This window comes from Puma concolor, chromosome A1 (genome assembly GCF_028749965.1).
Source record: "Puma concolor isolate L17-30 chromosome A1, mPumCon1.1.hap2, whole genome shotgun sequence".
Taxonomy (NCBI): Eukaryota; Metazoa; Chordata; class Mammalia; order Carnivora; family Felidae; genus Puma; species Puma concolor.
Genome location: NC_141667.1, coordinates 33324697 through 33352070, shown reverse-complemented (window position 1 = coordinate 33352070; position 27374 = coordinate 33324697). Strand labels below are relative to the sequence as shown.

Below are 27374 nucleotides of genomic sequence, written 5' to 3'. Positions count from 1 at the left end.
TCTCCAGTGCTTACTTTATACCTTGGATATCTAATTAGTATCTGAAACTTAACAAGTCCTAAGCAGAGGTCTTGATTCCCTGACCCCCCCCTCCCCTCCCCCGCTACACACACACACAAATATCTGGTCTTTTTTAGTCTTCCCCATGTCAGTAAAAGGCATCACTGTTTACCCAGTTACTTATGCCCAAAAGCCAGGGGTCAACTCTGCTGTGCATGTGCCATTACAGAGCTAATCAACCCCAGTCACCTCCAGCTCCCTGCCCTTCATGCTGTTCTTACGGCCATAAAGCCTGGGCGGCAGCTGCTGTTGTTACAGACCAACAGCCCCGGTTCGTGGTGCTAACTGACAATCAAAGACCATCCATCACACCTTGACACTGGCCAGCTTGGACCTGTAGGTGCTCAGACGGGACCGGGTTACGACTCTGTGGGGTAGAATTTGACGGATGGGAAACAGGGTATGGGAGGGAGCCTGCAGATAAATTCTTTTCCCTTCTTCCCCTCACTGGACAGTTTCCAAGGCACACAGGTTTTATACAGGCTTCTGAAGAAGTTCTACAAGATTAGCAGTCATCTGTTTGTTTTTTAAGCTGTTGCCAGCCTAGCAGATGCCTTGTATTTATTCTCCCTCCTTCCGGCCTCACTTCTTTTTCCCCTCACTCTTGCTTCCCTGGGATCCTACCCCCACAAAGTAGAAGCTTAGGCCCCTGGGCTCTATTTCCCTGGGAACTCAAGCTAAGACATCATCCTGGATTTCCTTTCTTTTTTTTTTACTCTTCATATCCAGTCCAAGTTAGAGTGACTTTATTTTTTAAACATATTTTCAATCTTTTTTATCCTCTCCTCTGTTTTCGTGGCTGTCCTCCTAATCTGATCCCCTGTCATCTCTTACCTGCATCATTCAAGTAGTCTCCTAACTGCTCTCCCTGTGCTCCTTCCTACACCCCTACAGACCACTCTCTCTGGGCCTCACTGATTTTTTCAAGATGTAAAGCAAGTCTGTATGTTTGTTGCACAAAAACTCTGCAGATTCCTCATCACACGTACAGTTAGAGCCGGGGCTTTGGGTCTACACCTCCCATTCCCCTTCCTCCTCCTCCATAGCCATGCCGGTTTCCTTTCATTTCCTCAAAACTTGGGGTGTTTGGCCCTCTCTTGGCTTGGGCTCTTCCTTTGTCTGGAGTGACCTTTTTCCAGATCTTCAATTAGCTGACCACTTTTGGTTAGTCAGATCGCAGCTCAGATGCCTTCCTAGAGAGACTTTTTCTGACCACATGTTCAGAGTAGCTATCCAGTGACCTCCCTTTCACATCCCCCCCGCTTGTTTGTTTGTTTGTTTTTTTTAATCACACTTACCATAGTTTAAGTTAGGCTTGTTGTTTTTCCCTGCCTTCTTCCTGCCTGTGAACATTCTGGAATGTAAGATCTAGAAAAATGGTAGGGTCATTTTATATCTTGTTGAGTACCCAGTACCCAGAATACTACCTGGGCCAGAGTAGATGTTTAATAAATGTTTATTAAATGAATAAGCTGATGAGTATAGAGCTCATTAAACCTGAAGCTGTCATAAATTGGAAATCTAATTGGGAGCAAAGTAGTTAAACACTTTGACATTTCTGTCTGATAAATGAGTGTGCTAACTTATTTGGCTTGCTCACCAGCTGTTCCTTACCTCAGCATAGGGTATTGTCTCACCCTGCCCCTACGCAGGCCCTGCAGCCATTCTAGTTGCTTCCTGCCTTGGCTGGTTCCCCAGCACACTGTCAAGGTTGTCTTTAAACTGGCCAAGTCAAACTCTGGTCATTTATTAACCATAGTGACTTTAAACCAAGTTTTTATCTTTTAATGCTTCCTATCCGACAGCCGCAGCTGGGCTGTGTCTGTTCGGTGCGTTCCAAACTGAAGTTGAATTAAGAGATCTGCTGTAGGAGCCATGAGAGACCATCGATGTTATTACGTGCCAGGCTTCTGCGATCCCCAAATGGAGGACCTGGGCGGTGCCACCCTTTATTTGTAGGCCAGGGGAAGTCTGTCAAAGAGAGAAATGAAAAATGAGGGCGGAGAGGGAATTCAGTAAGCTTATGATAGTGAAGTAAGTGCCCACCGGTTGCTGCTTCTCTCTAGCCAGTGGAAAACAGCTCATGTGTTCCTTTAAACTTTTGCATGTTTTGTGGGCAGAAAGCACTTTTCACTTAGCTGTGCCTCTGCTGCCGCCAATGCCAATGGCTTCAAAATAAAAGCAGCACGGTTTGGGGGGGTGCAGTGGACATTTTCCCCCCTCAAATCTGTGTGCCTGTTTTTGCACATGTATATGTTTATATGTGTGTCTGTGTCAACATGCTGCCTAATGAAAAGAGGAAACAGAACTAGTGATGGTCAATGTCACTTCGAACTTCTTAGTTTACTTTGTACTTTGTGATAATGTAAGCAGCTTTGGGGTTGGAGGGCGGGGGTGGGGTAAGCCACCCTGTTTCTCAGCAGTAGTGCTGTTGGCAATTTGGGCACGACAGGCGTTTGGTGTTTGTCGGTCAGGGTGGCCCTCTGCCTTGCCAGATGTTAACATCCCTGAACCCTTGTCACTAGGCCTCCAGTGACAACCAAAAATGCCTCCATAAATTGATATAAATGCCTACCTTGGGGTGATAAATGTTCTTGGTTGAGTTAGGCAGAAAATAGGACTGAAAGTAAAAAGGATATTTGATAAATGTGACAGAAACAGTGGTTGGACCAAGTAGTGCAGGGGTTGGCAAACCACAGCCTGTTTTTATAAAGTTTTATTGGATGCAGACATGCACATTTGTGTAAGATGATGATGTGTATGATGACGTTCTGTGGCTGATTTTTGTGCTACAGCAGAATTGAGCAGCTGTGAAGGAGACTGTATGGTCCACAAAACCTAAAATACTCATGGACCTTTGCTGTGCTGACCTTGGTCTCTGGACCAGCTGCTTCGTCAAAAGCCACAAAGACTCCTGAAACCTCACACATCCCGGGGCTTTAAAGTCCTCTACCTAGAATTAAAAACAAAAACTTAATATTTATTTATTTTTGAGAGAGAGAGAGAGAGAGAGAGAGAGAGAGACAGACAGACAGACAGCGTGAGCAGAGGAGGGGCAGAGAGAGAGGGTAACAGAATATGAAGCAGGCTCTGGGCTCTGATCTGTCAACACAGAGCCTGATGTGGGGCTTGAGCTCATGAACTGCAAGATCATGACTTGAGCCAAAGTTGGACACTTAATCAACTGAGCTACCCAGGTGCCCCTCTACCTAGAATTTTAATCTCTTGGTTCTTTCCACCCATATTCCTATTTCCCTTGTCTTGGGATTTCTTGTGATTTCTGTATCTAGAGTGGTAAGATGGAACAAAGTAAGAATTAAACTATTTCCTGCTTTTGTTGTAAGGTAAAATTTGTTTGTATTTCTTTCCATTTTTTTTCTGAGGTATTTTCATCATACTAGCTCTTGTCTCCTCTTTTCATGTCTTTCATGCTTTTCTTTGCTGTCTTTCAAGACTTCTTTTGGAGAAGGTAAGACAAATGAGGTAGATAGAATCTGGAATATTAGCACCTTCTGTGTGCCTGGCCGTGTTCTGGGTGTTGTAGATACAAGTGAATCTACCTTTTGGTCCCTGAACTCATTCGTGAAGAGAAGATAAAAATGCATGGAAGAATTAGAGAAAAATTCAATGGAAGACAACAATGGGGTAGTTGGAAAAGTATTAGTCTTGTAATTGAACTAGCTTCAGATCATGGCTTTTACAGGGTTAATACCATTTGTCCTGTAGCTGCTCTCTACCTTTGTTTCCTCATCAGTAAAACGAGAACAAGCAATGCCAATCGTATGAGCACGAAGTGAATGAACTTTTCGTGAGAATAGTTGTTTGTTAAGTGTACAGAAAGTACTTTGTAAAACAAATACTATGGGAATAAAAGTGTTACTCTGTGATCATGTAAGTGGTACTCATGGTCTTCATGATAAACAGAATTTTAATTTGGTCTTGGAGAGAGAGAGCCTTTGAATAAGTGAAGAGGAGGAGGAATGAAATCCTAGATGTGCTTATGTTTGTGTACTGCTCAGCCCACATGAACAGGAACATGATACGTGGGTAGGGAATGGGCAAATGTGCAGCCAGCAGGGAGCAAAGGTGGGGATGGGGCGTCATAGAAAACAGATTGGACTGATAAGCTAATACTGGAAAAAATATACTCACTAGTATCAAGTCCTGCAGAATTTGCTACTACTACATTTCTTAGAATATTATGAGTAGGAGGATTATTATGAAGGAGTAAGTCAATTTTTCAGAGACAGAAGAACATAGCAAATTTCCAAAATTTTTCATGTTGTGTCTGTAATAACATTTGGAAATATTTAGAGATTAGGCTTGAAATCACCCATAAAAAAGTACACTTTCTCTTTAGGTGACATAGTTATAAACAGTCAAAATGGGTATTAAGTATTGTTGAGTGTCATGTACCTTTTTCCCTCCATTATCAGTTACATATGAAGTTTCTCTAATGCTTCTCTGAGGTATTTTCTACATGGTCATGTGGACTTCATACTTTTTAATAGGTTGCTGGATTTAATTTATTAATTCTTTATTTAGGATTTTTATCTTATAGACTAGAAAGTCTGGAGTGATGATTAGGATTCTCTTTTTTCAGATAGTGTATCTTTTTGAGGACAAAAGCATTCTTTATTTTTATTGCTAGGTTATCCAAATATACTGAAATACATTAGGAGTCTTAAGACTATGTCTTTAGCTGTGGTATTTAAAACTTTGGCTTAGGCAGTGGCAACTATTTTCTGGTTCAGGCCATATTGTCCTCCTTTACCCCACAAAGACTGTAGACCACTTGTGTCTGCCTTATTCCTTTAGAAATTATTGATATATGTTAGGTCCTATTGTGTTAGCTGCATTTACCTTGGTCTGCATAGAGCTTTTATTTTTTTTTTAATTTTTTTTTAATGTTTATTTATTTTTGAGACAGAGGAAGACAGAGCATGAGTGGGGGAGGGGCAGAGAGAGAAGGAGACACAGAATCTGAAACAGCCTCCAGGCTCTGAGCTGTCAGCACGGAGCCTGATGCAGGGCTCGAACCCACGAACCGTGAGATCGTGATCTGAGCCGAAGTCGGATGCTTAACCAACTGAGCCACCCAAGCGCCCCTGCATAGAGCTTTTAAACAAACACAGAAGTAAATGTAAACAGGGGGTCACAGTGAGCCTGTCTGAGGAAGCAGGAAGGCAGGGTGATTTGGTTTAGCTAGGGGAAGGGAGTCCTATGTATTGTTTTGCCTTTTGCAAACTTCGTGATTTTATCATATATTTATCATTAAAATAAGGCACTTACTATAGTCCTGCCCATTTACTTACATGTTTTAATTTGATCCAAATTATTCCATGATACTGGAATTAATTTCTAGTGAAATTTATTTGTTTATTTATTTACTTTTTTTAGAGAGAGAGAGAGCACAAGAGGGGGAGGGACAGAGACACATACACACACACACACACACACACACACACAAACACACAGAATCCGAAGCAGGCTCCAGGTTCTGAGCTGTCAGCGCAGAGCCTGATGTGGGGCTCGAGCTCTCAAACTGTGAGATCATGACCTGAGCTGAAGTCACATGTTTAACTGACTGAGCCACCCAAGTGACCCTCTAGTGAATATTACTTTATGACATTTGTGTGTATGCTCAATGAGTGAATAATCTGGGGGTAAATAATTTTATTTTATTTTTAAAATTTATTTAATTGTTTTGAGAGAGAGAGAGAGGGAGAGGGAGAGGGAGGGGCAGAGTGAGAGGAAGAGAGAGAGAATTGCAAGCAGGCTCCACGCCAACAGTGCAGAGCCTGATGTGGGGCTCCCATCTCACGAACTGCAAGATCCTGACTTGAGCCAAATTTGAGAGCCAGATGTTTAATGGACTGAGCCACCCAGGCACCCCTAGGTGATAAAATAATTTTAAATGATCTCTATATCTGAAGTAGAAATTGGGAGGTTAAAATTGCGACTTTTTACTTGTTTCAGAAAACTCATTGTCTAGTATGGCAACGAGTAGACCAGGGCAATTGCTTTCAATACAGGAACAACTAGGGAACATCCTGTACCACGTAGAAGTTGGCATCATTGTTTTAATTTGCTTTGGAAAATGACCTTTATTCAGTGTGCATACATCTTTATGTAATTTCAGAGCTCCTTCCTACTGTTTCCAGAGGCAGTTGATCTGCTCTGAATTGTTTGTTCTTGTCTATAATAAAAAATTAAAAACTTTTAAGATGTGTTTGTTCTTTTATGTAAGTAAATAGTTTAAATTATTACTGAAAGTGGGCTTTATGATTCAGCCTAATCCTGAGTCCACGTAATTTTAATAAGTGATAGTGACTAAAACTCGGAGCAGTTTGGAATTTAAAGTATATTTATATCTTTCCCTTGCCTAATAAAACCACCCAGGAACTCTACTCTGAGCATTATCTCAGCACTTCTTTCCAATCCAGCCCTCCTTTCACTAAATATGTATGTCTTCTCAAGAAGAAGAAAAACATAATTATGTTTTTTCTCTTTTATTGCCTCTTGCAGATTCTTTTTTCTTTCTTTCTGAGCTATGGAAATTAGGTTCCTTATTAGAATGTTCGTTGTATTAGCTACACATTATTTTGTCCTTGCTTTCTTCAGAATGCCACTCCAAATTCTAGACAGAAAAACCTCAAAATAACTTGAGGAATTTTTTTTGTTTAATTCAGAAAATTTATCATTGTCTAAAAGTTGGAACCTGATTTACCTACATTGGAAATCACACAACTTTCACTCAAATTAAACCTGTCTAAAACTACTTTCTATATCATTATAACGTCTATATGAAAGTGTTTATAAAATCAAGGAAGCAAACTAAACTTTTAATTTCAAATATATCCTGAACAAAAGAAAACCACTTCCGATATGAAAATATAAATTCAGCCAGAGAAGTCATTTCTATCATTTTGGGGTACAATTATTATTATTATTTTAAATGTTTATTTATTTTTGAGGGGGAGATGAGTGGGGGAGGGCCAGAGAGAATGGGAGACAGAGTATCCAAAGTGGGTCTGTTCTGCCTCCCCCCCCCCCCCCCCCCCCCCGCCTCCATGGGAGCCTTGAACTCACAAACCATGAGATCATGACCTAAGCCAAAGTCATGCTTAACTGGACTGACTCACCCAGGTGCCCATGGGGCACAATTACTGTAAATATTATTAGAAACACAATATAAAATAAGGTGAAAACTTTAAAGTTCTTGATGACATAGGTTTTTTTTGTTGTTTTTTTTTTAAGTTTTTTTTTTTCAACGTTTATTTTTATTTTTGGGACAGAGAGAGACAGAGCATGAACGGGAGAGGGGCAGAGAGAGAGGGAGACTCAGAATCGGAAACAGGCTCCACGCTCTGAGCCATCAGCCCAGAGCCCGACGCGGGGCTCGAACTCACGGACCGCGAGATCGTGACCTGGCTGAAGTCGGACGCTTAACCGACTGCGCCACCCAGGCGCCCCGATGACATAGGTTTTAAGGAGGAAATAAAATTATTTAATGATAATATATAATAATGAGGAATCTTAATATTCACTAGGGATTTGATAAAAATGTAGCTGTATGGAAATAGCTTTTAAATTTATTTTGATGTTTCCACATAAGGATGTAAAATTGATAGAAATCAGTTAGAAATCTGTCATGATATTAGTGAAAGTGGTACTCCTTTGTAGCTATATTTTATTTGACATAGAAAAAATGCTATAACATTTCTTCTTAAATACAGTGAAACCTCATTCATGGCTTCCTCATTTATGAGTTTACCCACTCACAAATATATTGGTAACCCCCAAATCAGTGCTCACGGTGCTTTCACAGTTGTTAGTGGACATCGGCAGAGCTGAGAAGAATCTGAGTGCCTCCTGTGTGTATTCCCAGCTGAGTCCAACACGGCAGGTGCTCTGCCTTCTTGTTTCAGCTCTCGCACTGTGTAAACAAGTGTCCCTTTTTAGGGTCTGTCTAGTGTTATATTTTCCACATTTTTGTGCCCTTTGTTGGTGATTTTGCTGTTTAAAACGCCTCCGAAGTATAGTTCAGAAGTTCTGTCTAGTGTTCCTAAAGACAAGAAGGCTGTGATGTGCCTTACAGAGAAACTACATGTGTTCATTCAGTAAGCTTTGTCCAGTAAGCTTCGTCCAGGCATGAGTTACAGTGCTGTGGGCTGTGAGATCAATGTTAATGAATCAACAATATTTATTAAATAAGATGTCTTTAAACAGGAGCACAGAAAACAAGGCTATATATTAATCAGTTGATACAAATATGACCAGAGGCTTGCAGAAACTTAACCCTGTATTCCCCTATGAGCCGTGATTCAGTATTCACTAATTCAGTCTTTACAGCAGCTTTATAGAACATAACTACAAGAATGAGAATCAACTATATCTGGAAGACAGCTAATGAGTTACATTACATTTTAATGTATGCAGCTTTTCTTTTTATCAAAAATCTAATCGAATTAAATTTTAAATTAAAATTTAAAGCTGTGTAAAGTCTGGAAGTCTTTCTAAAAATTTTTTTAAAAAGTCTTTCTGATTTGGCAAAGATAAAATTATATTCAACATCATTTGACATTTGTTGTTTTATATTCTACTCTCCTCACCCAAATTAGTCTAGCATATTAATTTCTTATATATATATATATATATATATTTTTTTTTTACTCACTGAAAATGTATTTGGTGATTTTTGTTAAGCATGGATGCCACAAAGAAAATATTAAATAAACACCTTTTGTGGGTGATACACAGAAACTGTTTCGATATGTAGTAAAGAGGACTATTTAGAGAGTTCTTTGGATGATCTAAAAGAAGGGCATTTAACTAAATGGGGAAATAGAAGCATTAAAGAGTATTTGAGATGATTTTTGGGAGGAGAGGGCATCAGGGCAGAGTCAGGAAAGACACATTGGAATTAGCTGAAAAACAGGCCGAACAGTGTTCCAGCCAACGAAGTGTTCCAGCCAAAGGAGGCCAACGAAAGTCATTACTTGGGGCGCCTGGGTGGCTCAGTAAGTTAAGCGTCCGACTGCCTTGGGCTCAGGTCATGATCTCACAGCTTGTGAGTTTGGGCCTGCTTTGGATTCTGTGTCTCCCTCTTTCTGTCCTTCCCTTGCTCTTGCTCTGTCTCACAAATAAATAAACATTGAAAAAATTTTTAAAAATCATTACTTGAATTTTTGATAATCCCAGCAAGGAAGGCTGAGGACTTACACTAAATAGGAGCAGTGACAGTGAGTTAAAGGATGAATTAGAGAATTGACGACTCATGTAACCTAGGGCAGGGCAAGTGTAGTCAAGGCTGACTCCGGGATTCTGTCTCAGTGACTCGGTGGTGCTATTCTCTAAGCCATAGTTGCAAGCATAGAGTAAGTCTGGAGTGGGAGATGATGATAAGTCCAGTCTGGACATGTGTTAGAGATCTATGTCAACCTTCTCTGGATTTTATACTCCTAGTTAGTTATCTTTTTCATTTCCCTTTTTGGTATTCACAGACTTCCCAATGAGTTGCCAGCATTCGTTGTTCCTACTTCTTACTCCCACTTTGCTCAGCGGTCTGGTGTCCACTCCTGCCCTTCCAGGAATGCTGTTTGGTCAGTGTCACCAATGATTGACATGTTGCTGCATCTCTCTTAGGTACAACCCGGCACTTTCTCTGTGACAGGCTTCTCTTTGGTTTCTTTGAAATCACACACACTCCTGAATTTCTTCCTTTCTTTCTCAACTTCTCAGTCATATTTGCTAGCCCTTCCTTCTCTGCTTGACCTCTGAATTTTGAAAACTTGAGCCCTGGTATCTTTTCTCTTTCTCATTTACTCTCTCTCTGTATGAACTTAACCAATCCATGGTTTGTTTAATGTATTTGTATAATTTTTAATGAAAAGAAAAAGACAGTAACATATGTACATGATTTAAAAAAAAAGCAAATGCAATACCAACAAAGGCTATACAATGAAGACTAAATCTTGCCCTTACTCCTGTCCTCTGGTCTCTTAGTTCACTTTCCCACAGGAAACCAGTTACCAGTTCTTTGATACCTTGCCAAAGATAATCTTTAGATTTATAAGCATGTGTATGTATATATCTTTTAAAACATCATAAATGTTGATATTCTAAATATATACACCATTCTCTCCCTTGCCTTTTTTACTTAATATATCTTAGAGATTATTTTGTATAGAACTGCCTTTTAAAAAAAAAAGGCCATATACTATCCCTTAACCATCCAGACTCTAAAACCAGACTCTAAAACTAGACTCTATCTAAAACCAGAAACCAAACCAGAAAGATTTGGATATGATGGGGTATTTGTATTTCATTGCATGATGTATTAAAATGTATCTTGCCATCTCTTTTTTTGAGAAAGGATGTTTTCATCTTTAATTTTTATGAATGATATAGTGACTGGCCTTTCAGAGATAGAAGTGTGCATACATCCAGGTCAGCTCGAAAGAAAGATTTATAGAAATGGAATTGCTGGGTCAAACAGGATGTGCATTTAAAAAGGCATTTTTCCCCTCTCCCAAGCCCTCCCCTTTTTTCTTGGAGTATATTGTTAACCAAGTAAGTAACAGATGGGTTTTAGGGAGCATGTGCACATGAGCTATTTTTCCCACTGTAAAGAACATTTCCTTACTGGCCTTTGTTTAGAGGTTTGTTATTTTTATTTGTAAGTTTTTGAGAGAAAAAAGTTGTCTTTGTCCCTCACAGAGGTTTTGAGAATAGTGTTCATGTACATGTTCTTTTATTGTTTACACAGTGCAAATTGAAAGTCATTGTTCATTTGAAGTGGAGCTTTTAAGTGTATTCGTTTATGTGCATGCGTTTTGAAGGCTAGATTGAGAAGAGAACACGAGAGGGCTGCTTATTTGTGTTTCATTGTGAGGATTTTCCCCCTTTTCTGTAAGACCTAAAGTAAATATTTTAAAAGTATCATTCTAGTTGTTAAACAGGTAAGCTAGTTTTTGAGGATTGAACAGCTTAAATATGATTTGTATTTTAGGTGTACATAATCTTATCAAAGAGTATTAGTGCCATTTGAATTTTTGATTAGCATAAAGATGGCTAGTTTTAAGAACCAAACCAACTGGGAACTGAAGTTATGTTTCCTGTAAAGCTGGCGGGTCATATCAATAGAAAATTGGAAGGGGAGTAGTACAGACAAGGAAATACAGTGTTTATTTCTTCCCTCATTGGCCTTTTTGTTAATTAAAGGAAATCAATGAGAATGCTATCTTAAGTTAGACTAACCTTCCTTCTAAGGTGATCTCATTTCCAGTCAGTTTTACGTCAAACAATAACGTGTGTATTATATTTGATCTCCAAAATACAGTTTTCTTCAATAATTATTCCTGGCCCACTTCCTTCCAAAAGATCATTGTAATGGCCAAAGGGTAATTTTTTCCAGTTTTATTGAGATATAATTGATGTATAACATTGTGTAAGTTTCAAGTGGAGAATGTGATTATTTCATGAACATATATATTGCAAAATAATTACCACGGTAAAAGATTAGTTGACACATCTGTTATCTCATATAATTCCTTTTTTTTTTTTTTTTTGTGGTAAGAACATTTAAGATTTACTCTTAGCAGCTTTTTAAGTGTAATGTCTAACAGTAGAGGATTTATTTGAATGAATTTTGCATTGAAATAGTAGTAGTCAGTTACTAAGCATTATGCTATAGAGAGAAGCATTTGATAATTTAAAGACAAAATAATGTTTCATATGTATGATATACATTAAAACACTTGGAAGAATATACAATAAAAATGTTAACTATGGTTGTCATCTTTTGGTGAAATTATGAGTGTCTTTAATTTCTGTGTGTGTGTGCGCGTGTGTGTGTGCGCACGCGCGTGTGCAGTTTCCTTTCTGGTTCTTCTCTATTCGTGTGTTTGGGAAGCAATTTTTTCTATCAAAACAATTATGTCAAAACTGTCGTCATTTACTCAGGTATAGAATATAAGGAAGGCCAGATTTAAGAACATTTTGTGTTAAAAAAAAAAAAATCAAATGCTTTGTGTGAACCAACCACATGTTTTAGTTGCCAGCATAGGTTTGGAGTCCCGGGCCACCATACTAGATGTGCGTGTGCGGATCAAAGAAGGAAGAGGTCCGCTGGGATCATGCCTTCCTCCTCCTTCCCTTTCTCTCTTATCCACAAGCTGTTGTTTTTATCCCCTTAAGAGTCCACCAGTGAAGTTCAGACTTTCTCATTTCTTCTTTGTAGATCCTTTTCATCTTCTCCTTTCCTAGCTTGAGTACCAGGTGAGGCCCATGCATCTCTTCTCTGCCATCATTCTTTTTTAAAAGTATGTTTTGCTTAAAGGAGGCTACTTTATCTGGGGGGCTGGGAAAGGAAGGACTATAAGAACGGCATCCTTGAGAGGTTAGAACATGAATCCAAGCAGTGTGATCTGATAGGTGGTGACCCTACAGAAGCAGCTAGTTAATTAATTCTGATAATTTGGTGGTGTTTTAGTAAGAGGAGAATTCATAAATAAGAAATTTTAATGGTACCTGAAAAGATACATTAAATGCCTTACTTTGAAGTTCAGTGGGCAGTTTCTAAGCTAACATTAACGTATGAATTATCTAAAAATATCTGTGAGTCTCAGATTCCCATTCAGGATAACTAGGAGGCAGCAGTGGGACACTGCTGTTTAACCAACCCGTGTCCATCACCTCCTGAGCACAGAGTTTATAGGAAAGTCATGTGGCAGCCATTTAACACCTGTGCCGGCCACGCTTACGGGCATAGCCTGACACCGTGCAGAAGTGTCCGAATATGTGGAAAGCAGAGACGTATGGGCACTCCAGAGAGATCTCAGAGTGAGATGAAGGAAGAGCATTGACAAACAGCAGCCAGTGACACTGCCTGTTTCAACTTTGGGGACCCTGGGTCTAGATACATGCTTGAATTTGGGAAAATCCTTAATAAAGAAATAATTCTCAATTAATGGAGCTCTCAGAGGTTTGATTTGTGACACAATATTGCGATGCAGGCAGAGGCAGAGAGAAGCACAGACCATTGGGGCAGCAGGTCATAAAAATGAGGTGAATAATGGCCACACTGTTCCTAAACTTCCAGTAGTCTTTCACCCAGAGTTCAACAGTTTTCAAACAGGTATTTCTTCAGTGCTCAGCAAGAGCCCCTGAAGAAGATACTAACCATGGTCCAGGCAGTAGTTGTGATAGCCTCTCTGCACGTTCACATTTTGTTTGCTTGGAAACAAAGACTACCAGCTTTTGCGGGGTGAATCTTTTTCTGTTTTAATTTTTTAAAGTTTATTTATTTATTTTGAGTGAGAGAAAGAAAGCTGAGTGGGGGAGGGGCAGAGAGGAAGAAAGAGAATCCCAAGCAGGCTCCATGTTCAGCACAGAGCCCAACATGGGGCTCAATCTCACCACCACAAGGTCGTGACCTGAGCCAGTACCAGGAGTTGAACGCTTAACTGACTGAGCGACCCAGGTGCCCTGTGGGATGAATCTTCAGCTTATAGTTATATATAGCCGGCTACTACAAAATAGCAGTAGCCACTGCTACAACCTCTCATGGCAGCTAAGGCAGGCTTTGTAAAGCACACTCCCATCATGTCCGCCCTCACCCCTGCTGCTGGCCATGGAGTTGGCTCTGTGGCAAACTTATTTTAAGGTGTCGGTAGCCCATTTGTCATTTGTCAGGCTGGCGTAAGACCCCTGGATGTGATGTTGTCCATTTGTACTACTAGTAAAGGAACTCTATAGCAAGGTGAAAACAGAACGTACTTTTTTATGTTCTTCACCTTTGTATTTTCTACCAAATTTTGCCTTTATTTCTTTATTTCACCACCCTCTGTTTAAATAATAATCAGTGCATATTAGCCCATATTTTGGTCGTTATGTTTGGTTTGGACCTTCACACATCCAGTAGGAAATTGTGGAGAAGAACACATACAGAGGAAATAAGGGTCTGGAAAACAGGTAATAATGAGTGATTCAAGAGAAGGCAGCACATGGATAGGGCTTACTACACTATGAAAGATATTTTCCATGGTTCACAACCTTGGTGTTTATTAGCATTACCTGGTTTAAAAAATATAGATGCCTGGGTCCTATTCTGAGAATATCTGTTTTAGTTGATTGAGGCAGGGGCCAACTGTGTGGTGTGTGTGTGTGTGTGTGTGTGTGTGTGTGTGTGTGTGTGTGTGTGTGTGTTGTGTATTTCTTCCCCTCCAGAATCTCCCTAGATCATTCTGTATGTAGCCAAGAATTAAAACTAGTGGATTATATATTTTCTGTTTAGTGCTAGAAAGCAGAATTAGTAGCACTGGGGGAAAGGTACAAGATAGAAAGTTTCAGCTCATAATGGAAAATACTCTGGTAAATAGAACTTTCTCCTCCTACAGTATTCAAGGATACAAGAGTTAATCACTTGTGAAGGATGCCGTGAGAATGACTGCTTTGGATAACACGAAGGACTCAGTAGTGCCTTCATTTTATTTACAAAAGGAAGTGCTGTGGTGCTTCCACAGATTTGGCAGGTGGCGTGCTAAAGACCAGCTTTGGGCAGAGGGAGCCTGAGGTGTCTGTGGCACGTCTTTGTGGAGATGTGAGTTGACCACACAGCTCTGGAGCTCACAAGAGAAACCTGACTAGGAGAACGTTGGTGAAAAGGTGGTGGTGGAAACCACCATCTCTGTACTGTTTATCATTCATTTGACCCCTTTTGTTATAAGCTTACCGTGCGTTACTAGTCCCCGAGTTCCTGGAATTTACGGACAAGGAAGCTTAAATCTGAAGAATCCTTACGCAATTACCAGACAACTTCTTAAATTGTTCTGTGCCTAGATTGCTCAGCCGAGCCCGGGATTACAACTGGATTATAAATTCCTCATTAAAGTCCTTTGCAATACATCTAACATGCATGACAACATTTGCACGTTGAGGTTGATGAAAAAGAGGGAAATTTTGGTGGTGATTTCTCAGCCCAGAAAATAAAATTGGAAAAAGATTTCTAAGATACCTTTTATTTATGTTTGTCTTTTTTTCTTTTGCCACCCTTTCCTTTATCTCTTAATTTTCTTGCTTTTGTACCATTGTTATTATTGTCATCAGTTCTTGAATAGAGCTATTTCTTGATATACAGTTATTCCTTAGTACCTGATTTTAACATCTGGTCATGTACTCTCAAGGATTTAGTGAAGATAAGATACTAATGTAACTTCACAACTACAGGTATCGAGAAGCGATTCAAAAATGGGACGAAGCACTGCAGTTAACCCCAGATGATGCTACCCTGTACGAGATGAAATCACAGGTAATGGTTATGAAGAATTTCACTTCCATTATGAAATTGTACTATGTTTATATTTGTTTGGTGAATAGAAATGAACCAAAATAGCATTTCTTTCCATTTTCTTTCTCAAATATGTCTTTTTAAATTTTTTTCAATATTTCCTTTATAGAAAACATGTCACCATATTTATTGCTCTGCCTCTTGCACAACATTAGAAATTCATTTCTTTTCACAATGAAGTTAACTTATTTCAGCCTATGGTAAGATATGAACAGATGGCTATCTTTTAGGAAGTCACTGGTGATTTCTTAAATAAATGAAATGTGTTTGCTTTCCTTGGAAATTAATTATAGTGGATTGACCAATAACTTCATTTCTTCAGAATGAGGGTGGATTGGACTCCGGATGATATGTCTCTAAAAATGGCCTAGTCCTTAGCAAAAGGTCAGAATAGACTCAATTTATTTTTAAAAATAACATTTGAATTTTAAAAATACATTTCTAATATTTTGTGGGAAAGTCTGTAAAGAAAATCTCTGAGCAACTGGATTAGGTTATCCAAAAGACGTAAAAAGTCTCTAATAGAGCATCAAACATATTTTTGGCAGGGAGTAGTCGTGCTTCAGCCTTGATCTACACACCTTACAGGTATCTTTCAGGTAATGATTTCAAACATAGGGCACATTCTTTATCAACTTTGATTTTAGATCAGCCAAGAAAACCCCAAATAAATTATGTCCACTGGATGAAGTGCTGCGAGGACCTTCATTTGGTTAAGTCTTTAATTTTCAGTCTTGACTAGATATATATTAAAGGCAGTATTTGTGGTGAACTGTATGAAATAGATTGTTTAACTTGGAACCTGATAATGATAGTTGTGTTACAAATCTTATGAAATGTGAATGGTCCCCAAAATGATAGATAAAATCTAGCCTTTTCCCATAGATTGAAGTGGAAGGTTCTAGAACTCCCTATTTTTCTGCTTTGTATGGTTTGGAGAACCCAGTTGTGGGGAGGCCTGTGGAATGTTTAAATGATTTTTGTAGCAGGAAGATGTTTATAGGGTGGTGGTTGAACAAATTTAAATTTGTCTCATTTAACAGTGAGACCTGGGATCTCCTGAAAACCACATCGTAAATAGAACAATCAGAAGTGGAATTAAGAGTTCAAATAGCTCTGAGCTATGACCACCTTATTTTGACCAGATGGACAATAGGGTTCAGTGACTGAAAAGGAGATGTTTTACATTTTCATAGTTATTTTAGGAATAGGAAGAAGAATATTTGTTCCTGACCCTGATGGGCAGAGGAGTGGGTCAAAGCCACTGAAGTACTATATTTACCAGACTAAAAATATTTTTTTTTTAAATGAAAAGATTTGTTTGCATATGGTTATTCATTAGTAGTTTGCTAGTTTATGAAAATTGCTGACAGGTTTTATTTCTTCTTTTTGGTTATAGGTCCTAATGTCTCTTCATGAAATGTTCCCTGCAGTACATGCAGCTGAAATGGCCGTGCAGAGAAACCCACATTCATGGGAGTCTTGGCAAACTTTGGGACGTGCTCAGCTTGGATTAGGAGAGATAGTCCTGGTAATGAAGTCAGATTATTATAATGATGAAATTTTGTTTTGTTGTGTTTTTGATTAGCTGAACCAAAAAGTAAATAGCTATTTATCATGTCTATGCAGAGAGTAAATAGCAAATTACCTCTTAAAGGTATTAATCCATAAACACAGATAAAAGTTATTACTGAACATCTTTTCCATTTTATTTTATTTTTTTATTTATTTTTTATTTTTTAACGTTTATTTATTTTTGAGACAGAGAGAGACAGAGCATGAACGGGGGAGGGGCAGAGAGAGAGGGAGACACAGAATCCAAAGCAGGCTCCAGGCTCTGAGCCATCAGCCCAGAGCCCGACGCGGGGCTCGAACTCACGGACCGCGAGATCCTGACCTGAGCTGAAGTCGACCCCTAACCAACTGAGCCACCCAGGCGCCCCCATCTTTTCCATTTTAAACATCAATTATGTAGCACATGGAGACAAAACCCCTAATAGATTATGTAAGGGAAGGAAGAAAGTAGAGTATGGGAGAGTAATGATGATAAATATTTAGACGGAAAAGTTGTCAAGCTTAGTGAGGGGAAAACGGGGCAGGATAGAAGCTTATGAAAGTGGAATACTTATTGTGTTGTTTTGTTATTAATTGGTACGTAATGCATTTCTCAACTTGTCTGGACCATAACTGGTAGGAAGCACAGGCTAAATAGATGAGAGGTGGTTAAGACAATTATCCTGTTTTTGTTTTTGTTTTGGCAGGGCTACGTATACCTGGCAGCTGACTTCCTAAAGAGTGTTTGCAAATCTAATCTAGTACTGGCAGATTTTGTTTCTCATTAACTAAGATTGTTTCAAGGCTTTATTTGCCTTTTACAGGTAGAAGTAAAACAACAAATAAAAAATTAAAAATGGTTTCTTTAAAGGCTAAGGAAATTACTGGTAAAACCTGAATTTAACTTTACTAACAATGGCTTTAGTAAGTTATAGATAACTTAGATTTTTCTGGTACTCTTGTAAATATTATTTCTATGTACCAAAAAGTGTCAAACTCTCAGAAATCATAAATATGGAATTTTGATGAGAGAATAATTGGTTTCAAGTAACTTAAATATGACAATCCAAAATGAGGTTCACACTGATGGAAACCAGTTTAACCGAAGTCCATTTTCCTTTTTTTTTTTTTTTTTTTTTTAACCTGAAGACTTATACCAGAGTTGGAGAAAATAAATTCATGGTATTTTGTTTTCTATAGGTTAACAGGAAAACAAATGGAGCTTATTACACAATACTTTTCCCCCATTTCTCCTTGATTTAAAAACTTACAAAGCATTATCACTTTTGCTTGTTAAGTGTCTATGGTAATGTGGAAAAAAATCTCTAGGATGTAATGTTTAGCAAAGACTGCCCAATAGAGAAAGAAACTCTTGCAGGTGACACAGTAGAGATACTTTCAACCAGTCGGTAAAAGTAAAATTGCTTAATATTTTAAGTTGTTTTGAATAAGGGAACCAGTTGTTCAACTCTTATTTTTTTTTCTGTTGATATGGTTCTGCCGATTAAAACTGAAATTCTTAGAGGGATTAAAAGTGTTATTTTTTTTTTTCCCTTAGTTAATGTAATTTTTTAGAGCTCTACTTGGAAAAATCGGAGTGTAATTTTTATGTCAACTTAAGAGATTCTTTTGAAAGACTGGAATGGTAAGAAAAAAATGACTATACTTAAAATGTTATAGAGGAAGGGTCACTATGAGAAATATATTGAAAACATGCTAAAAACTGTAACATCTAACCATTCTTCCTATATATGTATATATTTGGACAAAAACACAAGAAAATACTTACATAAATAGATCAGGTAGTAAGTTAAAAGTCAACAGTTGGGGATAGCCCCAATAGTAATTATTTAGGTTTTTACATAGAGTTGAGTATTGGAAGTTATCAGTCACTAAGTTCGTCACCTGAAACTAATATTACACTATATGTTAACTAACTGGAATTTAAATAACTTGAAACTAAAAAACAAAACACGCCTGGGTGGCTCAGTCGATTAAGCGTCCAACTTTGGCTCAGGTCTCCCGGTCTGTGAGTTCGAGCCCGACATCGGTCTCTGTGCTGACAGCTCAGAGCCTGGAACCTGCTTCAGATTCTGTGTCTCCCTCTCTCTCTGCCCCTCCCCTGCTCATGCTCTGTCACTCTCTGTCCCTCAATAATAAATGTTAAAAAAATTAAAAACAAAACAAAACAAAAGTTGGCTGTTGGAAAATGATTATGACTTAGTTTGTTCTTCATTTTCTAATTGAAGTGTAAATTTAACTTACCAATCAAGATCTTTTTTTAAAAATTTTTTAATGTTTTTATTTATTTGTTTTTGAGAGAGAGAGAGAGAGAGAAAGAGAAAGCAGGGGAGGGGCAGAGAGAGAGGGAGACACAGAATCTGAAGCAAGCTCCAGGCTCTGAACTCTCAGCACAGAGCCTGATATAGGGCCTAAACCCACGAACCTTGAGACCATGACCTGAGCCGAAGTCAGACGCTTAACCAATTGAACCACCAAAGCGTCCCATCTTTCTTCTTTTTTAATGCAGGCAATTATCTCTATAAAATTCCCTTTTAGTTCTACTTTTGCTCTATCCCATAAATGTTAATGTGTTATATTTTCATTCTCATTGGTCTCAAGATGTTATTCCCTTTTGATTTCTTTGACCCATTGGTCGTTCAAGATTGTGTTGTGTAGTTTCTACTTGTTTGTGAATTTCCCAGTTTTTCTTCTGTTGATTTCTAGTTTTACTCTGTTGTCAGAAAACGGGGCTCCTGGGTGGCTCAGTTGGTTAAGCGTCTGACTCTTGATTTCAGCTCAGGTCATGATCTCTGGGTCGTAAGATCAAGCCCCGGGTCAGGCTCCAAGCTGAGCGTGAGGCCTGCTTAAGATTCTCTCCCTCTGTCTCTCTGCCCCTCCCCCACTCACTCTCCTGTACTCACTCACTGTCTCAAAAAGAAGAAAAGATGACATACTTGGTATGATCTTAGTCACCTTAAATTTGTTAAGAAGACTTGTTTTGTGGCCTAACATGTGATGCTATCCACTTATCGTGTGATCTTTCCTAGAAAATGTTGTTTGTCCTTGAGAACAGTGAGTATTCTGGTGCTGTTGGGTGGAATGTTTTGTATATGTCTGTTCAGTCCCTTTGATCTATAGTGTTGTTCAGGCTCTCTGTTCCCGTATTTATCTTCCTTCTGGATGCTGTCTGTATTCATTACTGGGATTTGGGTATTGCAGTCTCCTGCTATTACTTTATTTGCTATTTCTCCTTCACTTCTCTCAGTGTTTACTTTATATATTTAGGTGTTCTGATGTTGGGATGCATACATATTTATAATTGTTATATATTCTGGGCCAATTGACCCTTTTATCATTCTTTAATATCCTTTTTCTCTTGTGACAGTCAATACATGTTAGCATTATGCAGAGCTAAGCTCTACCTTCAGAGGTAGGCATTCTTGGTACCTTCCTGATCGTGGTTTAGTCAAGAAATCCCTAGATTCTTATATTTGCTGGTCTGCAGAAGCTGAACAATGCATTTGCTCTGTCTTAAACCATATCCTTAATTGTACTTCAGTGGACTTTTACTCCTCAGCAGTGATGTGTCAGTCACTTTCTTTCACACTTCTTTAACTTTTTTTTTTTCATCATAATCATCATGCAGTGTTAAGGGTACAGCCTAAATGTCTATCCTTGCGTTCTAATATGTTTTTTAAACAGATATATATATGTATATATCTTATATACATGCATACATATATATACATATTAATATATATTATATATTATATCATATATATACATATATAGTAAAAAAAAGATATAGATGGAGATATTGTGGATTCTATTAAGTCCACTCATTTTTTAAAATAAAGCAAAGGAAAAACTCTGATTTTTTTTTTTATCTCCCTTAGGCAATTCGAAGTTTTCAGGTAGCCCTTCACATCTATCCAATGAACCCTGAAATATGGAAAGAAGACCTTTCTTGGGCAAGAACACTCCAGGAGCAGCAGAAGGTAGCACAGAAGATTAAGAAGTGTGACGCGTCAGCGGAAATGACACATTTCTCACCAAAGTCAATCCCCGACTATGACTTTGAAAGTGATGAGATTGTTGCTGTTTGTGCAGCAATTGCGGAGAAACAGAAGACAGTTTCAGCAAATAAGACAATGGTTATTGTTTCGGCCTCTGGGACTGTAGAGACGGTCACTGAGAAGGAAGATGGTGCTACACCACCAGATGGCTCTGTTTTTATCAAAGCCCGATAAAGTAGCAGGAACCCTTTGAATCTGGCTTTTTGATTGCTCTTAAAGTTTGAGGCCTAGGGACATCTACTGTGGAGAGACAGAATAAAACTCCTGTTTGTAAAATGAGTTTTGCAGATGAGGCATATAAAAACTAAATGATAGAATTATCGTGTAGTGTTTGGGCTGTGCTTTGATAAGTTACGATTTAAACTTCTTAAGATTAGAATTGTGAGTACAGTGGGGTTTGATTAATAAACTTAAAAAAATAATCCAAAAATGTAAGTGAATGCATTTTAAAGACACAACTTGAAAAGTGAATTCTCTAATAATGAATAACTTGATGGCCAGTGTTATTAAAATGTTGACTCGTTGGCTTTTGTTTCACGATAAAGGAAGTTGGTGATTTCTTTCCCTCCTAATACTCCTGTTACTATTCACTCTTCTGTTTTTCTGGTTGCATTAGAGGAAGTCTCCCAAAGCTCAAATATTTTTTGACATTTATTTTGATTCAAAGTTGTCATTTGGTTATTTTTGGAATCTTTGAAAGTTTGGCTGAAAATGCATGCAACTGTGTACATTCTAAACATTTTCTGGACTTTCTCTTCATTCTGATTTGTGCTTATATTTTGACTTCAAAATTATTACAACAATGGTAGTTGCCTTCTTCAGTATTAGATATGTGAAATACTGATCAATGTCACAATGATGGTTTTATTGTTTTAGTTGTAAAAGTAGAGTATTCCTTACCACAAGTGAGTCATGTTTAAGATGTGCATTTTTGAAAAATGCTTTTATCGATGTGTCCTATCAAATTGTACTGCTGCACTGGCGCAGTCAAAAGTAGTATTTTCTTCTCCTTATTTTTAAAAGCTTAAAAACTCTGAAAAAAACTTACCTTTTGCTTTTAACGTTCCAGCTGACGGTTTGGAATTCTTTTTCTAGATAACTTTTTTGGAACTACTCAATTAAATTACAATTTTAAATAGCTAAATTATGTCTTTCTAAAAAAGTAGGGATGTTTATGAGTGTCAGTGAATGTATATATCTTGGACATGACATACATAGGAACTGAAACATGACTTAACAGTACAATCCCATGAGTAGAGAAGAATATATTTAAAGAAATATTTCGTTGAAAGGCCACGATCGCATTCACAAATCAATACTGTCATTGCTAATATGAGTTATTTTTATACTACACATATTATAGTACAATTATATAGAACTACTGGGTCCTGTTACTTCTGACACTCAGGAAGCTATTTTTGCTGTAAAATTAATTTTTTCCCTGTCAGAGATGAAAGTAAGCTGTTTTAAAGAATCTTACCTTAACCTGTTGGAGCATGTAAGTAATGGTCTACATTTTTCTGAGATGATTTAAAAAATGTTTCCTTTAGTGGAATGCTTACCTCTTTTTTTTTTTTTTTTTTCAGAGTGTTATATTTTCCCTCAAAGTTACATCAGAAGGTTAGCTGTGGTTAGGTTAGTTTTAGAGTAATTGAAAAACACAAATATTAGTTACATTTTATTTTGTTTAATAAAGGATATTCTCACAGGGTAGATACTTGAGTATATACAGAAGTGAGCATTCACCATTTGGTATGTGGTTTTGAGTAGTGGGTTTTTGTTTATCGTGTAATTTGTGAATAAATAGTTTTTTCTGCACTTTAAAGATTTGCCTCTGTGTTGTTAGCTTTTGAAAAATTTGATTTATTTAATTTCTTTCTTATGTGAAAATAAAATATGTAAGGCACCTTGTATCTTGCATAGGAAGTACTCAGTAAATGTTAGCTATTTCTATGAAGAACTTGAATTAGTATGGAGATATTTAACCTCAGTTTCTTCTGATTTTAGGAAGGTAGGAGAACTTTGTAATCTTTATCAGAAAGTGAGAAGTCACTACTTTTGGTATTATAGGACAGATGGTTATCAGTTCTTGGCATAACAGGTGGGATTGTTCTTGGCATAAAATCTATGCCTCAGCCCCAAAAGAGGCAAGACCCAGGATGGAAGGCATGTAGCCACTAAATTCTGTTAACAGAACCTAGTGTTTTTTCTGTATTATGGAGAGGGAAGGCAGCTCATTTATCCATGCTCCAAAAGATTCTCAGCTAGTATCTTCTATGCATGAGGAGAAAAATGCATATATCATTTTGTAAAGATGTGAATAGTGATCTACAGACATTTGCTAAACCTGTTAACTTCACTAACAAATACTTTTGAGTCTGAAAGAAAAATAGTTGATGCTACAGTGATGTAATTTAAGATGTTTAATATACCTTCTGAAATAACACTAAACACTGTATTGAACATAATTTATATTATTCTTGTTTGAAAATTGTATGGCGTAGATACTCATTAGTCAGAACACCACACATCCAGGTCATGCCTGATAATTTGAGAATCCATATATTATTCTGTAGATGACAAGATTTTAGATTATAGAGTATTTATCCTAAATGTGCTAATAAATACTACATACACGTTGAAAAATCATGCAAGGTATAAATCACAGAACCCAGATCTGTAATTGGGACCTAGGTGCAAAATTTTATGGTAGTAGTCTTAGCATAAAGACTTTTAAATTGATGTTATTTGGTAAAACTATAATGAAGACTTAACTAAAGAACCTTTGTCTGAGAAAGCTAAGAGTTTTCATGCTTATAACTGACCAGGATAGCCTCTTCAGTTTGAAAATTATGTTTTATGTAATGACATCAAAAGCTTGTCACTACCGTTCCCAGCAGTAAGAAAAGTTTGTATGTGTGTGTATAGAGGCTTTTTCACAAAGCCTGAAAACACACACACACACACACATATACATATATACATACATATATATATATATATATATATATATATATATATATATATACACACACACCTTTCTAATTTGACTCTGGACCAGCCATTCTGAGCTCTGATTTCATGACATATGTGTATCTAAGTGAGTTATGAGTTGACACAAGAACCATAGTTCCATAATTATCTTTAAATCAATGGGTATATTAGATGTGTTTTTTTCTGAGAGATTTTTATCAAGCCTGTGGTGTGTACTTTGTAACTGATGACATTTTAGGATGGAGAAAGTAAGGGGTTTTTTGTTTTTTTTTCCTAATACCAGTAATAAAATACAGAAATTTGTGATTTACTCATTATCAAAGTAAATTAAAATGAAATATGTCACTTAAAAAAATTTTTTTAATGTTTATTTATTTTTGAGAAAGAGAGACAGTGTGAACAGGGAAGGGGCAGAGAGAGAGGGAGACATAGAATTTGAAGCAGGCTCCAGGCTCTGAGCTGTCGGCACAGAGCCCGACATGGGGCTCGAACTCATGAACCACGAGATCATGACCTGAGCCGAAGTCGGACGCTTAACCGACTGAGCCACCCAGGCACCCCTGAAATATGTCACTTTAGTCACTTGCAATTAAATATGCCCCCTTGAATGGAAGGGAAGGGGTAGCCCTGGATAGCCTTGTGGCTGGTGTACCATGAATTGTGCCTTTGTGAGTGTTGTATGTGAACTTGCTGTGTGTGCCAAGGTGGAGAAATGTTGATCTACCCTTTGTGGGGAAGTCAGAGGGCAGAGGTAGCCTCCTTTCACGGTGCTTCTTTGGACATCCATTAAGCAAGCAATTGCTCCCTTCCCTTATCCCTCCCGCCTCCCTGGGAAAGAGCGTTTGGGATAAAAAACTGGACACGCAAACCCCTTTTTTGGGATTTATCATGTTTGTGGAGCCTATGTTGTGTTCTCTTGCCAGACATGTAAACTTTGCAGTGAAGGCTCTCTGCTCTGTGGTTGTGTAGGATTGCCCATGTCTTGGTGAGCAGGTCTGTCTAATTCTGGGTTAGCTATTAGGTGGCCATTTTCAGCACAAACCTAAATTACATCCTTTAACCTAGATCTTTCAGGAATTAATCTGACATACTGAATCTCCATTTGCCTGACTTGGTCTCTCAAGTGGCTCAGAAGACAGGAGGGGACAAAGGGTATTATTTTATGATTTCCTCAAACTCCAACAAAAATTAGTGAAAATTATATTTCATTTTTTTTAGAATAAATTTGCTTAGTCTTTTTTTTAAGTTTATTTATTTATTTTTAGAGAGGGAAAGCAATCAGAGGAGGGGCAGAGAGAGGGAGAGAGAATCCAAAGCAGGTTCTGTGCTATCTTCGAGGAGCCTGACACGGGGCTTAATCTCATGGAACTGTGAGATCATGATCTGAGCCAAAACCAAGAGTTGGACACTTAACCAACTGAGCCACTCAGGCACCCTATGAAAATTACATTTCAAAGTATGAGATAAATTAAAAACCAAATTGGGAATTTTTTTCTAATTTTTTTTTTTTTTGATCATGGTAATTCTATGTTATTGGAATGTTAATTTTAAGGTAATGTTAATTGCAAGGTAATATGTAAACATTTTCAGAATATTTAAAAGATCTACTCACTTGGAATTGTCATAGACCACAATATTGACTTGATTTAAAAAAAAAAGTGTGGGGGGGTGGCACCTGGGTGACTCAGTGGGTCTAAGTGTCTGACTTTAGCTCAGGTCATGATCTTACAGTTCATGAGTTCGAGCCCCATGTCAGGCTCTGTGCCAACAGCTCGGAGCCTGGAGCCTGCTTCAGATTCTGAGTCTCCCTCTCTCTCTGCCCCTCCCCCACTCACACTCTCTCTCTCTCAAAAATAAAATATTTTTTAAAAATTAAAAAAAAAATTTAATGTTTATTTTTCAGAGAGAGTGCGAGCAGGGAAGGGCAGAGAGAGAGACACACACACACACAGAATTTGAAGCATTCTGAGCTGTCAGCACAGAGCCTGGCACGAGGCTTGAACTCGCGAACCGTGAGATCGTGACCTGAGCTGAAGTCGGACACTTAACTGACTGAGCCATCCAGGTGCCCCATTGACTCACTTTAATTAGAATGAAAGAATGTAAAATCAAATTCTCTGCCTACCCTGTCAACTTTTTTTTTTTTTAATTTTTTTTTTTCAACGTTTATTTATTTTTGGGACAGAGAGAGACAGAGCATGAACGGGGGAGGGGCAGAGAGAGAGGGAGACACAGAATCGGAAACAGGCTCCAGGCTCTGAGCCATCAGCCCAGAGCCTGACGCGGGGCTCGAACTCCCGGACCGCGAGATCGTGACCTGGCTGAAGTCGGACGCTTAACCGACTGCGCCACCCAGGCGCCCCAACTTTCTTAAAAGTGTAATATACATATAATAAAATGCACCCTATGTTATAAGTCTACAGTTAGAGTTTTTTGGTTTTTTTTTTTAATATTTATTTTTTGAGAGAGAGAAAATCCCAAGCAGGCTCCACATTGCTGGTGTGGAACCTGATGTGGGGCTCGATCCCACAAACCATGAGTTCATGACCTGAACTGAAATCAAGACTTAGTCACTGAACCACCTGAGCCACTCAGGTGCCCCTACAGTTTGTAGAGTTTTAACAAATGTGAACAACCACAGAATCCCCAATACCATCAAGAGATAGAATATTTACATCACCCAAAAAGTTCTCTAATGCTCATTTGCAGTCAGTTGTTCTCCACTGCAACAACCAGTACTGTTCAACTACTATACTTCCTGTGACTGTAAATTAGATTTGATTTTTGTAGAATTTCAAATAAACCATACAATATTTACTCTGTGTTTGACACTTTTTGTTCAGCATACTTTTGAAATCCACCCATGTTGGGATTCATCTATGCTATTTTGTATATTGGCAATATGTTTTATTTTTGTTGCTGAGTATTATTCTGTTGTATGGATACACCACAATTTGTAGCTATTCATATATGTTGATGGACATCTAGGTTGTTGATAAACATCTAAGTTGTGGTCTCTTATGAATAAAGCTGCTGTGTACATATGTTGCAGGTCTGTGTGTAGATATGTGTTTTCATTTCTCTTGGTTAAATACCTGGAGGTAGGATTGTTGCATCTTATGGTAAGTTATGTGTAAATTTACAGAAAACTAAAACAGATACTTTCCCATGGTATCTGTGCCATTTTGCATTCTGACAAGCAGTGTATTTAAAGGTTTCAGTTGCTCTATATCCTTGTCAAAGCTTGATATTGTCATTGTTTTTTTAACTAGTGGATGTATATATAGTATTTCTCATTTTTAAACATTTTTTTGTTTTGTTTTAGAGAGACAGCA

General features: G+C 38.0%; 1 protein-coding gene across 6 annotated transcripts in view; it reads left to right on the top strand.

Annotated features, from left to right (window-relative positions):
• TTC33 (tetratricopeptide repeat domain 33) overlaps window positions 1-27090 on the top strand; it is a 50416-nt gene extending 23326 nt beyond the window's left edge. For all 6 annotated transcript variants that reach the window (XM_086677785.1, XM_025923632.2, XM_086677779.1 and 3 more), the window contains 4 exons: window positions 15292-15373; window positions 16812-16943; window positions 20866-26167; window positions 26396-27090. In XM_086677785.1, the coding sequence (XP_086533911.1) occupies window positions 15292-15373; window positions 16812-16943; window positions 20866-21219 (568 nt within the window). In that variant the 3' untranslated portion in view covers window positions 21220-26167; window positions 26396-27090. The remainder of the gene's footprint in view (window positions 1-15291; window positions 15374-16811; window positions 16944-20865; window positions 26168-26395) is intronic.
• Window positions 27091-27374: the final 284 nt, after the last annotated feature.